The following is a 13,437-nucleotide window of genomic DNA, read 5'->3' as shown; positions in this document are numbered from 1 at the left end:
AAATGCTATGGGTTCCCTTTTGTAGGCACTGCTGCCTCCTCCTGCTGAGCAGGTAAATGGAATAGATTTGTCATTGTTCTGGCTGAGCAGCCTTCATTAATTTCAAATTGAGATCTCTGAGACTTGCATAAATATTTGACAGTCTCCAAGGAAATGTTGACTAAGCCTCCACACTGAATATCTAAAGAGTTCAACAAAAAGAAAAAAAAAAGGAAAAAAACCTCACACCTACAGAAATTTCCATTTAAATATATTTAAATCTGTAATACACAGATGCAAACAGAGATTGGTATGTGTACGGGCTGTAGCAGGCACTAAAAGTATGAGACTTCAGACATAGTACGTTGGGGTGAATTGTCATAATGAAGGTACTTGAAGATAAAATATACCCCTACAGACTCAGTGTAAAGCATTACAATATGAAAATAAAGGGGTAGAGGAAGACAGAGAACATCTTCTGGACCGCGGTGAAGCAGCGATTTCATATGAATACTGCAATTTCACAGAAATGATAATTTTCAAAACAGAGCATTAGCTTAAATAGTACAAGGTTTGGCTAATAAAAACATAACAAAATTAGGGGTATTCATGCAGGACTGCAGGAGATTTAATAGCAAAAGATCAGTAACGCCATTCTCTCTAGCTTTCTTAGTAGGAGTCATCTGAGAAACCCAGGCTAGATACTTAGAGAGCTGGAATTGATGAGTGCCCCTAACTGATATTATAGAGGGGACTTTAATGCTTTGAAAGAAAACAAAGGGAGCTGCAGCAGGTGATGGAAATGGGATTTCTACATCTTGAATTTTTCTGCTCAGGGTTCACTATTCATCCTAATGATGTCTTGACTTCTGCAGAATGTGGAACCGAGCTGAATTCAGCCGTATACCTTTGATGTCCAATTCTGTGTTAGTTATTCTTACAAGCCCAGAAAGATTTTTACTCTGTACAACACAAGAAGACATTTACCTGATTTGCCTCAAGTTTGAATTTGCTAGAAGAAAAAAAAAATAAAAATCCAGATTTCCTTAGTGGCACATCTCATTCTGAGTAGAGCAAAGTGAGAAATCATTGCATACTTAGGACTGGTAAAAGAAACTACTGTTGTGCTGCTGGAAAGGAGCTAGAAGCCTCATGAAAGAAGACTGCTAATCTTAAGAGAAAGAAAACTGTTCTGAGCCCACAAATGCAGGAGTGTAAAAATATAGGCCTGAAATATTCAGGGTAACCATGTGTCTTTGGGTACCAGGAATAGAACCTAAGAGTCATAGGCCATGGCTGGTTCTTCTCTTTCAATTGAACTGGAGAGGAGCAAGGGAGCTTCAATGAGAACTGAATGACATTTGATTTCCTTTGAGAGTTTGGGTTAAGAGCTAAGAACATTTGGTTTTCTTGATTTGTGGAGGAAGATGTTCTCCTGGAACTTTGGCTCTGTTAAGGAACCACCAAAGGAGTCCGTGTGTAGTAGGACTGTGTTACAAGGTGGAGGTATCAAAAATACCCAGCAGACTTCACAAAGCAAATTGCAAAGTTCCATTACCCAGCCTGTTAGGAGATGGGGTTACTGTTACAAAGACAGGAGGAGGCCATTGGCTAGTCAGAAACCAGAGTTCTTAGATTAAGGAAAACTTTGGTTAGTGACATGTCTACTCTACAAACCTGAGTTCTGATCCCTGCTGTCACACTGTCCAAATTTTCAGGAGAGGTCTTAAAATTTAAGTACTAAGAAACTGAATCTGATTACTGCCATTCTCTTTACTCTGATTTTCCACTAAAAATCATCATAATGCCTGAGTTGGGTTTCCCACTAGCTGTGATAGAATTAAGCACTACTTCCAACACTGGGGACTGTGGAGCAGCAGGAGGGAAATGAAATTCTCCATGACACAACCACAATGACAGCTGAGTCAGCCCTGGCTCAGCGCTGCAGCATTAACGAGTGATGAGTAATTTACAGCTGTGAGGGGGTGGTTTGACTGTTGTGGGCCTTTCTCCTGTTTTAACCTCAGGAGCAATTATTGATGATGCTGACAGTACGCATACTCCCTGCTGGGGAAGGGTATTTAGTGTTTCAGCACAGCAAATGGGCTTACTCCGTGCCTCCCTCAGAGTGATGCTCTGAATTATAACAGCTATGTGACACCGAAATGTATGCCCTTTCCCTTCGTATATGCCCGCTAGAAAAAAAAATAAGAAGAGCAAGTCTATGGGGTTTCCTTCTGGAAAATTCAAATTGGACATTTCAGGCTGTATGTGTTCCCTCTTTAAATACGTTATACAGCAAAGAGATTTCTGGTGACACTGGTGAGAGCAGGATATGCGTTGTGGAAGAACTGGTACTCATTCCTATGGTGGCATTGGGATGACACAATTGTGTGATTTCCAGAAGCCAGGACTCCTTTCGATTACACGTATAGCTTACTTCCAGCTTAATGGCTGCTCTTGCAGATCAAACTTGAACCAGCTCATCAGCAGCAGAACTGGGAATATACATGCTCCTAGGGATCTTGGCTTCCTGATCATTATAGCCCACATCTTGTGAAGACCTGGTACTGAAATCAGCAAATGCTGCTTTGTAGGTCTTTTTTTCTTCACAGAGTTTCTGTGAACTGAGGGATGCTGTAGCCCTCCCCTCTACTCTTGCGTTTTGAGTTATTCCTCTGTGAGAAGTGATTGACACGTAGGAATTGTTGTTTAGCTTTGAAGATCTCTGGCTTTGGTGAATGACCAAGATAAAGGAGATTTTGGCATGTTCAGCTCTGATGCTTACTTCCTGTTTCCCTTCCCTGAACTTCAGAATGACTGACAGTGCCTGAGTTTTCACATTTTAAAATGACTATTTTTCAAGAGTGACAGTTCAGCGTTTTCTTAAATTTAAGACCTTTATAGTTTTTTCACTTGCTCGTGCAGATTTCTTTGACACACTGCCTATTTGGGAATCTCACGATAATCTTACGCAACTAAGAAGGTACCTGAATTTGTACACTGCCGAAACATCTCAAAATGATGCTGTTATTTTCTGCAGTTTATTTACCGTATTGCCTCAGTTCTGCAGTAAGGTGTTGTTGTGAATGGTGGTTTGGTCTGAAACAATACATCACTGTAATGGGTTGTGTTTTTCATGTGTGATGCTATATGCCTTGAAGAATTCCCTATCAGAGCTCTGTGGCACAGCTACACCACCCTGTGCAGAGCTACCCAGGGGATCAAATGCTGCGGGAAACATACTTGCTTTTCATTTTTCCTGATGCTGCAAATGAGTTCCCCAAAGGCATGGAGCAATGTTTAGACTAAAAAGACAAACAATGAGCTTTGCACTGATGAATGCTGATTATGGTGAGTTTGGCTTCCTCTTTTTATGTATCAGCAGCCAGAATTTCCCTGCTGACATCCATCTCAACTGCTTGGCTAAAATGGTTTTGTTTCATCTTTGTAATGTATGCAAAAGAAAAAATCTCACTTAATAACACTCTTAGCCTTTTATTTGTGGTGTTTGCTTACCCCAGAGATTGAGACAGTGAAGCTAGCCCGCTTAGTTTTTAGCAAACTCCATGAGATCTGCAGCAACTGGGTGAAAGACTTTCCACTCCAGCCGAAGCCCCACCGCTACTACGAGACATCCATCCATGCCATCAAGAACATGCGCAGGAAAATGGAAGACAAGCACGTCTGCATTCCAGACTTCAACATGCTCTTCAACCTTGAGGTAAAATGAGATTCTCTGGAAGGTAAATGCGTATGCTGAATACAGTTTCCATTGCTGGGGGGAACTAGACAGTCTTCTACTGTGAAAATGAAAGTCGCACATGTGATGGACCCGAGAAGGATGGAATGTCAGGAGGCAAACCTGCTCCTAAGTTAGTTCAGTTGATTCTGTGATTACAGCAGCCGTATGACATACAGTTTCTGTGTAGTGTATATAGAATAAAAGAGCAGCTTTTGCAGACTTCTGGTGAAATACCATCTAACTAAACAAGGTTTGTATCTGCCCCGTTTTACGTAGCCACTCATGCAGTGGCTGAAGAATTGACCTGCCATATGCAGAAAGCAGCCCTATGTTTGTGAGAGGCAGCTGATGCATTGTATTACCTGCAGGATTGGGCCTGAGGTGTTTTCCCTATCTTTTGGTAGGAAGAAGTCAAAAGCAAGAGCAAAGAAAGAAAATTTAAACAAACAAACAAAAAACCCACAAAATTTACAGAACAACAGGGTGCAGTTCACACAAGAATCTAGCAACACGAGTAATTTGGTGGAACTTGGGCCAGACTTCCTTCTGTTAATTTCTTTATTTGGCTACCAGTCAAATGCTCCTGCTTGCTCTTCCTTCAGTTATAAAACTGGACACACAGAAATGGCAAGAAAAAGAAAATGGCAAGAATTTTACCATTGGGATCGGGTTGCTGCATAATTGATTCTTTATTACATTCTGTCACTTTAATAACCATTTTCTGTGCCCTACCCAAATTCTTGCCTTTAAATGATATTAATGCAAACAGAGGCAGATGTTTCCTTTGCCTGTCAATTGTCAGCTTTCTTATTCCAATTTGTGTTGGAGCCCATTACTTAAAAATTACAATGTACAAATATTCTAGTCATTGAGATGGCTGTCAAGGTTGAATTGGCACTGACAGCAGGTTGGTGTGTTATATGTCTGAATAGGCACAGGAGTTGATGTCTCTGGGTACAGAGCATTGTTTCTCTGCTTGAACAGATAAGGAGAAGCTGAGAAAACTGACTTGAAGATGAGTGATTTTGCTGTACTTGATTTGTGAAAGCAATCACGTTTAATTATCTGATGAGAGAGTACATACGGGTATTTTAAAAATAGGCATCTAAGGTGATATGGATTAGATTTAGAAAGTGGGGGGGGGGGGGGAATGAAAGCAGAGGCTAGCTGGCTTCACATTTTAACTGTACAGGCATTTTATCCCTGGTGGATTCCAGTCTTGATGTAGACTTCGTGCAAACTGTATTGGATGTTGTTCTGTGATTTTAGCAGCCACACAAAAACTCCTGCTCTATTTGAAGAGAATGGCACTTTCTATTTGAGTTGAGTGACTGAACTGTAGCAAATGAGACATAAGGAGCACTGAGAGAGCTACACAGGTGATCCTTGCAGGTAGAATTCATTAGCAATAAAGTGAGAATTTTTCTCCGTATTTCCCATTGATGAAAGTGCAGATAGTCTGAGTAGTTTGTTTTTCTGGTGGAGACTGGCTCTAAGTGCAGTTTAATGCTGGTGAATGCCCACAGAGGACATCACAAATCTCAAGTTCAAAAGTTTTAGAGACAATCCAATTAACTGTTTCCATTGCTTTCTCTTCTAGTTGTTTTCTCAATGTGTTTTCATTGACAGGACCAAGAAGAGCAAGCTTATTTTGCAGTGTTTGATGGTCACGGGGGAGTGGATGCTGCCATCTATGCCTCCATCCACCTCCATGTGAACATGGTCCATCAGGAGATGTTTCAGCATGACCCAGCAGAGGCGCTGTGCCGAGCTTTCCGTGTGACCGATGAGCGTTTTGTCCAGAAGGCAGCCAGAGAGGTGATTGAGATACCTGGGAGAGAAGGGCTTGATTCTGAAAGTATTAATTGACAAATTGTGTGTATGAAACAAACAAACAAAAAACAAAAACAGAAGTTGGGTGAATATCGTACCACTGAGAGAGACAGAACAAGTTTCCAGCACATCAGGCTATCAGAAGAGGTCTCAGACAGGAACAACCAGAATTTGTATAGATTTGTTAGCTTTCTCAAACACTGCAGGCTCGTCTTGTGCAGCTGTGAGTTGACCTGGAGAGTAGGAGTCCTAGTTTTATCCTCAAACCTCAGTTTCCAGTGCAGTGGGGCACCAAACGAGGCAAGATCTCAGTTTGTGTGCTTGAATGAAAGCTCCTCAACTAAGGAGGATCAGGGAACCAAAAAGGTGGTGCAAAGCACCCCTTAGTCCCAGAACCATATACTGAAGATAAAAACGAAAATGATGGAAAAAATGCTGGTATGAGGCATCAGTAAACTGACCGTGGTGTGCTGGACTAACAGAGGTGTGCGGCACACAGCCCTGTCCCATTAACGACCTTCCTGCTGCCTTTGTTAGCAGGGTGCACCAGGCGCTGTGCTGAGCACAGCCGGGGGGCAGCACGGAGCTGTCCGTGCCCAGTCCGTACTGGTCCCACTGGTGGCCTTCTTCATGTTCTGTGTAAATGTCACCCTCACGCTTCTCACAACATCCAGTTCATTTAGAAGGATGCTGCTGCTATTCTTATGTTCGCATGCTAACTAGGTTTAGTCCCTGGGGGGGGGCTGTGTATTTTTTTTTTTTCCTCATCTACAACATAAATCTTTCTTAGCTCCAGAAAGCAAGAATAAATGGATTGCCTCCTAGGCCTCCTAAACCTATGCAAGGGCTGAGTTAAGTGCAGGGAACTTGAGATGCTTACAAATAAACCTCCCTCCAAGATCATTAACATGCGTGCATCTCTATCAGCAGATAGGAAGCAGGCCCGGGAAGTCAGCTAGAACAGTAGCAGATCACTGGCTGAGCCCAGCTTCTGAAACGTGATTCCAATTCAAGGCAAAATCGGTATTACATTGGCATTGGGGGGCTATTGCAGAACAGTCGCAGCAGTAAAGAAAGCGCTGCCTGTTCCTCCTGAGAACAGGCTGCAAGCATCTTAGAAAGCCTGCTTGTTCACATGCTTTGAAATGGTTCTGGTTTGCTTATTTAAAACTGTAGGCTTTTTTTTTTTTTTCTCCAATCCAGAGTTTGCGTTGTGGAACCACCGGGGTGGTGACTTTCATCCGAGGAAATATGTTGCATGTGGCTTGGCTAGGAGACTCCCAGGTTATGCTTGTGAGGAGAGGCCAAGCTGTGGAACTGATGAAACCCCACAAACCAGATCGAGAGGTGAGGATGGCCTGGTTTAAACACCCCCCCTGTGCTTACCATTGAAGCTGACAGGTATCGGCTTCATATGGGATTGCTGGACACTGAGTGTCGCTTTGCCAGTGTCTCTCAGAGGGGCAGAGTATGCCCGTTGTTCTGGTTTGGCTGGAAGGTAGCATGAAAGTCTGCAAATCCTTCGTTCTCATCTGGAGGGGCATTCGGAGTGCGATGGCAAGTGCTAAGAGCTCTGTTCGAACAACTCTTGTGTTGCCTTGCTGTTTAGGATGAGAAGAAACGCATTGAGGCCCTTGGTGGCTGTGTGGTCTGGTTTGGAGCCTGGAGGGTGAATGGGAGCCTGTCAGTCTCCAGAGCTATTGGTAAGAATGGGCTTTAATTCCTTTTTCAGCCTTGCTTTTCCTTTTAATTAAACTTTCATTTATAGTGATCAAAATTTGAAATACAGCTGAAGATACAACTGTGAGCAGTGACCTCTGTTTTTGCCTCTACAGTCTGAGAGGCTGTTCCAAGTAATCTCTTTAACGTAGGGATTCCATGCTGTGTTAATAAAAGGGCTTCCAGATGCTGTGGCTGCAAACCCACGGTCTTGTGTCTGTGTGTTGTTTTTCCACAGGGGACGCTGAGCACAAGCCATATATCTGTGGGGATGCAGACTCTGCCTCCACTGTACTAGATGGCTCTGAAGACTACCTCATTTTAGCCTGCGATGGCTTCTATGACACAGTCAATCCCGATGAGGCAGTCAAAGTGGTGGCTGACCATCTAAAGGAGAATAATGGTGACAGCAGCATGGTAGCACATAAATTAGTGGCATCTGCTCGCGATGCCGGTTCCAGCGACAACATTACTGTCATTGTGGTATTTCTCAGGGACATGAATGCAGCAGTCAGCGTTAGTGAGGAGTCGGACTGGACAGAGAACTCTTTTCAAGGTGGGCAAGAAGACAGCGGGGAAGATAAGGAAAACCACGGAGACTGCAAACGACCGTGGCCCCAGCACCAGTGCTCAGCACCTGCAGACCTAGGGTATGATGGACGAGTGGATTCCTTTACTGATAGAACTAGCTTAAGCATAGGGTCCAGCATTAACCCATTTGATGATCAAGGCTATTTAGACCTGACAAAAACAGAAACTAGTACACCTAAGAGTGCCAAATATCTGCCACCAATTCAAGTGTTTAGTCCTGGTATACCAAAGAATGCGAATTTGATGAATGGTTTAACAGAGAACGAATCACCAGAGAGCACCGCATCATCAGTTTGTGGACAGAGCGATCCCAGCGAGTCCAATGCTCCTCTTAGTTTGTGTGCTGCAGGGCAGAGCATCTACAGGGGGAAGGGTTTGTCTCCGATCTTCTTTGGGCTGGAAGATGAACTGTTCAGATCCTTGGGAAAACGAGTTGCGTTCTTTCATTTCCGGTTCTGTAACGGGAAGAGGCGACGAGGAGCCAGGCTCAAACCAAAGTTTCACACGCCCCTCTTGGCTCGTGAGCCTTCCCACAGAGAAGGATTGGGTCTGTCCTTGCCTGTCCGAAGCTGCAGTAACGCCAGGTTGTTGGTAAGACACTCCCCGTGGTGGAGGCTGGCTAGGCATAACGCTTACCCTGAGAGCATGTTTTTGATGCGAAGACAAAGTAATTGTATACCAGATTCGTTCCTTCATCAATGCTGTAAAATGTAACCATCCCCCTTGTGTTTCCCCTTCAGACTCCCCAAATAGACATTCCCAAAATAAACTGGCATCATCAGGAAGCAAAAAAAAAAAGGTGGGCATTTCAGAACTGTACTACGGTCCCCTGCAAAGCTCAAACCACGTGTAAATAGACCTAGGAATTAACAAATGTAGTTGTTTCAATCTCAACAAAGTTTGCTGGTGGTGCCACCCTGAGCAATGCCACAGCCACCCCCACACACGAGTATCCAGCCACATCCACTAGCGAGAGCCGAGCCGCTGGGGCACTGAACAGACACTGGTAGGGAACAGTCCTTGAGCCTGCAGGAAGGGGAACCCGAACCCGCCCAGGAGGTGTCTGGAGCAATACGTCAGGAAGGGTTCTGGTTGAGAACTGCCAAATTTTTTAGAGTGGGGGGGAAGTTTCCATAGAAGTCCAGGTTGTGTGGGTTATTTTGTGTTCTGCTTTGTTTATTTCAGGCTAGCATTAAGGTGAATCAGAAAAATAACATCCACTTTTGCAGGTAAAAGACTAAAAGCCATACAAGGTTTTACCAGGTAACTTAGGAATGGACAAACTAAGCTCCTGCCGCTCTGTTCTCAGACTCCGATTGAGGTACAGACTCATAATTTACCTATTTTTTTTTTTCCTGTAACATAAAATGTGGAATATGAAGAAAACTTTTTTGTAGTTTTTAAAAAATATATTTCCTATGGCTAGAGGTACAGCATAGGGAATTTCGTATCTTTCTGGTGCTTTTAGTGGCATTTTTCTTGTTTGTCAGTTTAGGAAACTGTTCTCAATTAGTTTTAATCAAATATAATTGTGCTTAATGCTTTGAGCCAACCTCTTTCCACCGTAACTTCATCTCAGGTCTTAAAACAAACCCATGTCTGTGGAGACGTTCAGTACGATGCTACTGCCACTCACCCAGTCAAACCAGAGAACTGCTTGCTAGGAGTAATGAGCAATTTGATGAGCTGTTTGGTTTCGGTAATGATTTCTGGACGGCAAAGACATAAGTTAATCTAAAGTTGCAGCATGAAGGACGGTAAGATGCTGCGTCTACAAGGAACATTAGTGCTGCAATTTGGTGATTTCCAGAATGCGTCAGAACGGGTGCCGGGCTGCCGGCGCAATCCGGAGCGAATGCAGATGAGCAGGGGATGTGCCTGGGGTTTAGTGCAGGGAGTAAAATCCGCTGACAATCCAGGGCTCTGCTTTGTTTAAACCCGAATTCAGAAGGAAGAATGAGGAGTGTCAGGTGCCCTTGTTTTAATAAGCAGAGCACTGCTTATGGAACTCGGAAACAAACAGTACCCACCAGCTCTGCCCTAGCACTGAGGCGCTGTTAACCCTTAAGGGAGCATTAAATTAGGACCTAAGTAAGCAGATTGTTCCCATCAGCTCCACTAAATGCACATCCTGTTCCTTTCATTTGTTACACGAAGACATTTGGAGTAGTATGAATAAAGTAAGTCTTCATAAGCATTTATTGTACATCATACCATTTTAGCAGTAACAATTTAATAACAGTGTTAGTATTTAGCTAGAATTTGCAAAGTATTTTAATATTATAAGTAGTCAGGAGATTATTCAACACGATGAGATGGCAAGGTTTGAATTCTGCTAATTTCCGCTTCTTCGATCTTTGATGCACTATTTTAAAAGCAATTTGATGAATAGCAAAAGGCTTTGTGAGTAACCAGGAGTTGGAGTGTGGCTTTAGATTCCTTTGATCTTTTTCAGAGTTTTTTCTTTTTTCTTTTATCTTATGGGATCATTGGCTCTTATCTGTCATCTTATTAAGCCTTAGCTGTTGTCAACATTCTCTTTAGCTGCAGCATATGTTCCAAGTCAGATTTACTAAGGAAATTTGAGAAACAGTAAAATATGCAACTCTGGGGCATCTCTGTGGTGCCTTTGTTTTAAATTATTCGCAGTAATAACGATGCATTGAAGTCCATCTTATAGCGTGCTTCTGAGAGAAAGGTGGTGTAAGTGCAATTGTTTGTATGAGTAATTAGAATGACAAAATGTTACGAATGATAAACTTCTTCCCAGTCTGCAGGAGCAGTTGAAGAGCACTGGACTGCATGTGTGCTGTTTTGGGAAGGATATAGCTTTTTAGGTGTGGATTCATACATGATAATTCTGCTACTCCATACCATTTATCTTGCTAGGAGAAAAACCTACCATCGTAGTTCCAGTGTGGTCAGGTAAAAAACATTGTATAGATAGTAAGTGTTCATTTCTTCACTAAATGCATATTTATAGAGTAGATAGGAACCATTTGTAAGGTAAGTCCTTTAAAGTTCTATAATATTAAAAGTAGTGGTTATTGGTCTGATATATGCTGCTCTTGATTCTACACACTAGACAAAAAAGCAGTGCTTTGTGAAATGCAGTGTTTTCTCTTAATGCCACTGGTGATAGGAAGTAGTTCTCTTCAGTTCAAAATCCTGTGCCCTTACTTGCTGCTTGCTAACGTAAGCAATAATCCCCCTCTAACGGTATCTAAGTGTTCTGTATCTCGTACTTTGAGTGTCTAGCTGGTGACAATGTAAAAATATTAGGCTAATATAAAAGTATCTAATTGTATTTATTAACTGTTGATACTGAGATTGTCTGTGACCTGTGTTTTGTATTTTTATTGTGCATCTTAGTGGTGGTGAAATTTGTATAACGAATCTTTCCAATAAAGAGCTGAAGTATCCCTTTTCGCGTTAACACAACCCGCATCAGTTTCGGTTTACGTGTTAAGCGTGTTTGCAGAACTAGGAGGTAGGTAGTGAAAACATTTTTTTTTTAAATTATGTTGGTTTTGAGAAATGGGCTTCAGGCTCTTTGCCTGAAGCTCCTCAAAACTCACTCGCAAGCTATTCACTGTGAGTACTAGAGGGATTCACTCAATCCCCACTCTGATAGTTTCCTGTGCACACTTTTTAAATGTGCAACTCTGAGGAATGTCTGCGTTGCAGAGAGCAGTATAGCACCAGACCAGGGAGCTGTTAACCCATTTCGATTTGCACTAAAGGTGGGTGGAAATGCATGTATATAACTTTTTTCTTTTACCTAGAAGTGCCATCAATTGTCCTTGCAAGTTAAAACCATTCAGTATTTGATTTAGATTGCATTGTAACACTGAAGGACAATATCAAAGCAGCCTAACTTACGCCACATTTCTAGTGGTACATCGTCATAGAAACTCCACTCTGTTTTTGGAACACTGTGTGTCAGTGAGAAATGCATGTCCTATGGGCAGATAAAATGAGGCATAACGAGTTCTGTGTTTATAGACATGACTGCTGTAGTTCAGGTCCACTATCTCCTCACTAAATCCTCCCTACCCTGGCAATGTTCTGCAGGAAAAAAAATGAGAAAGATTGGTCTAAATTAGGGGCTGTTTTAGCACAATTTATTCACTCAGCACTAGTCACGTAAACAAAGCCATCGAAGGGGATACCGCAGCTTTGTTCATGCCTGTAATCTAGGGCAATCTTTCTTTAATTCATACCCTCTTTGCAACAGGAACAAACCTTTCTACCCTTGTATCGTGCAATAAGTAAGAATGAAGCACTAACACAACCTCTGACTTAATGTTCATACTTTTTTCCAGTCCCTGATAAGCAGGTGATCGCACTATACTTGCCAGCACTAAAGCTAAAGAAAAACTAAATCCCACCTCTTAGGGTCTAGTACAACTATTGTATGTTGCAATTACATCGTGTTTGTGTTTTTGGTTTTTTTTTTTTTCCTTCTCCTGCTCCTTCACTCTTGAAGACGTCTTGAAACAAGAACAGGGAAAGTTGGCTGAGATCACCCTGAGTACTTCTACGCCCAAACGCGTATTTGTGTAGATAGCCAGGTGTGTTGTCAGTTGCTGCACTGGGTGCTCCTGTTGAGCTATCTGTATTACCTTGTTCACGAAACTAACATGTTCTTTATAAAGTGAATAAAGTAAAGCTAATCATTTAACAGTGTTGGGACTTTCCATTTGCAATCTTGTTCTACGGTTCACATATGAGTTTATAGTTATAACCATGTATTAGTCATCCATATTTTATTTATGCTGTTTATACAGAAAAACTGTTGAAGTTTTACCAATATCTTAAATAAAACAGTAATTTAAACCACAACTCAGCTAGTCTGTTTCATTAAAAGCTAATGAGGACAGCGACTAACATTAAGTGTCTTCAGTGTGGTAAAAGATGACTTCCTTTGTGCAATATGTAACAGAAACCACCCTTCACTGCTGGGCTCCAGGGTACCTACGCAGGGAAACAGCAACAGCAGGGTGCGCTACAGCCCCTGGCTGATCTGTTCTACAGTCAGAAAGGCAAGGTGCTGTTAGGGCACAGTTGCTTGTAGGTCCAGCTCAGCATAAGTTACTTAAATCAGGCATCCAAGCCTGTTTCCTACCCTACCTCTTGTTTAAAATCGGCTCTAAGTAAGTTCTTTGTGAGGGCAGCAAAGCATGAGGGCAGTGTTTTTTACTGTTGGACACCAACTCTAGAACAGATCATGTGGCTAATTAAAATAATTTACTTCAGCTTGGCCCTCTTTGTAAGAGTAAAGCAGCTGTGAGTGTTGAAGAGGCAGGGCTCTGTGATTACTGCTAATTGGGCTGCGTATACTAATCAACATGCCACCCTGTACAACAGTAAACACTTGCACTTTGCTATCATAACGTGCAGGTTGTCATAAGGCCACCTTCAGCACTCATGAGCTGGAACAACGTGTGCATAAAAACTGCCCTCTCCTTACTTCAGCTGAAAAACAAATACTGCATGAAGTACAAGTTAGGAACAGAGAAGTACTGCATAAAGACCAAGTCAAGGGTAGAAACCATAGATCCTCCTCG

The 13,437-nt window shown here is 42.4% G+C and overlaps 1 protein-coding gene across 4 annotated transcripts in view; it reads left to right on the top strand.

Moving 5' to 3' along the window:
- Positions 1 to 12,712, top strand: part of PPM1E (protein phosphatase, Mg2+/Mn2+ dependent 1E) — a 67,757-nt gene extending 55,045 nt beyond the window's left edge. For all 4 annotated transcript variants that reach the window (XM_080563012.1, XM_080563013.1, XM_080563014.1 and 1 more), the window contains 5 exons: positions 3,504 to 3,703; positions 5,354 to 5,542; positions 6,761 to 6,904; positions 7,167 to 7,260; positions 7,515 to 12,712. In XM_080563012.1, the coding sequence (XP_080419138.1) occupies positions 3,504 to 3,703; positions 5,354 to 5,542; positions 6,761 to 6,904; positions 7,167 to 7,260; positions 7,515 to 8,581 (1,694 nt within the window). In that variant the 3' untranslated portion in view covers positions 8,582 to 12,712. The remainder of the gene's footprint in view (positions 1 to 3,503; positions 3,704 to 5,353; positions 5,543 to 6,760; positions 6,905 to 7,166; positions 7,261 to 7,514) is intronic.
- The last annotated feature ends 725 nt before the right edge of the window (positions 12,713 to 13,437 follow it).

The sequence above is a fragment of the Anser brachyrhynchus genome (genome assembly GCF_964034855.1).
Source record: "Anser brachyrhynchus genome assembly, chromosome: 20".
Taxonomy (NCBI): Eukaryota; Metazoa; Chordata; class Aves; order Anseriformes; family Anatidae; genus Anser; species Anser brachyrhynchus.
The sequence above is the reverse complement of the archived record's forward strand: the minus strand, read 5'-3'. Positions and strand labels throughout refer to the sequence as shown.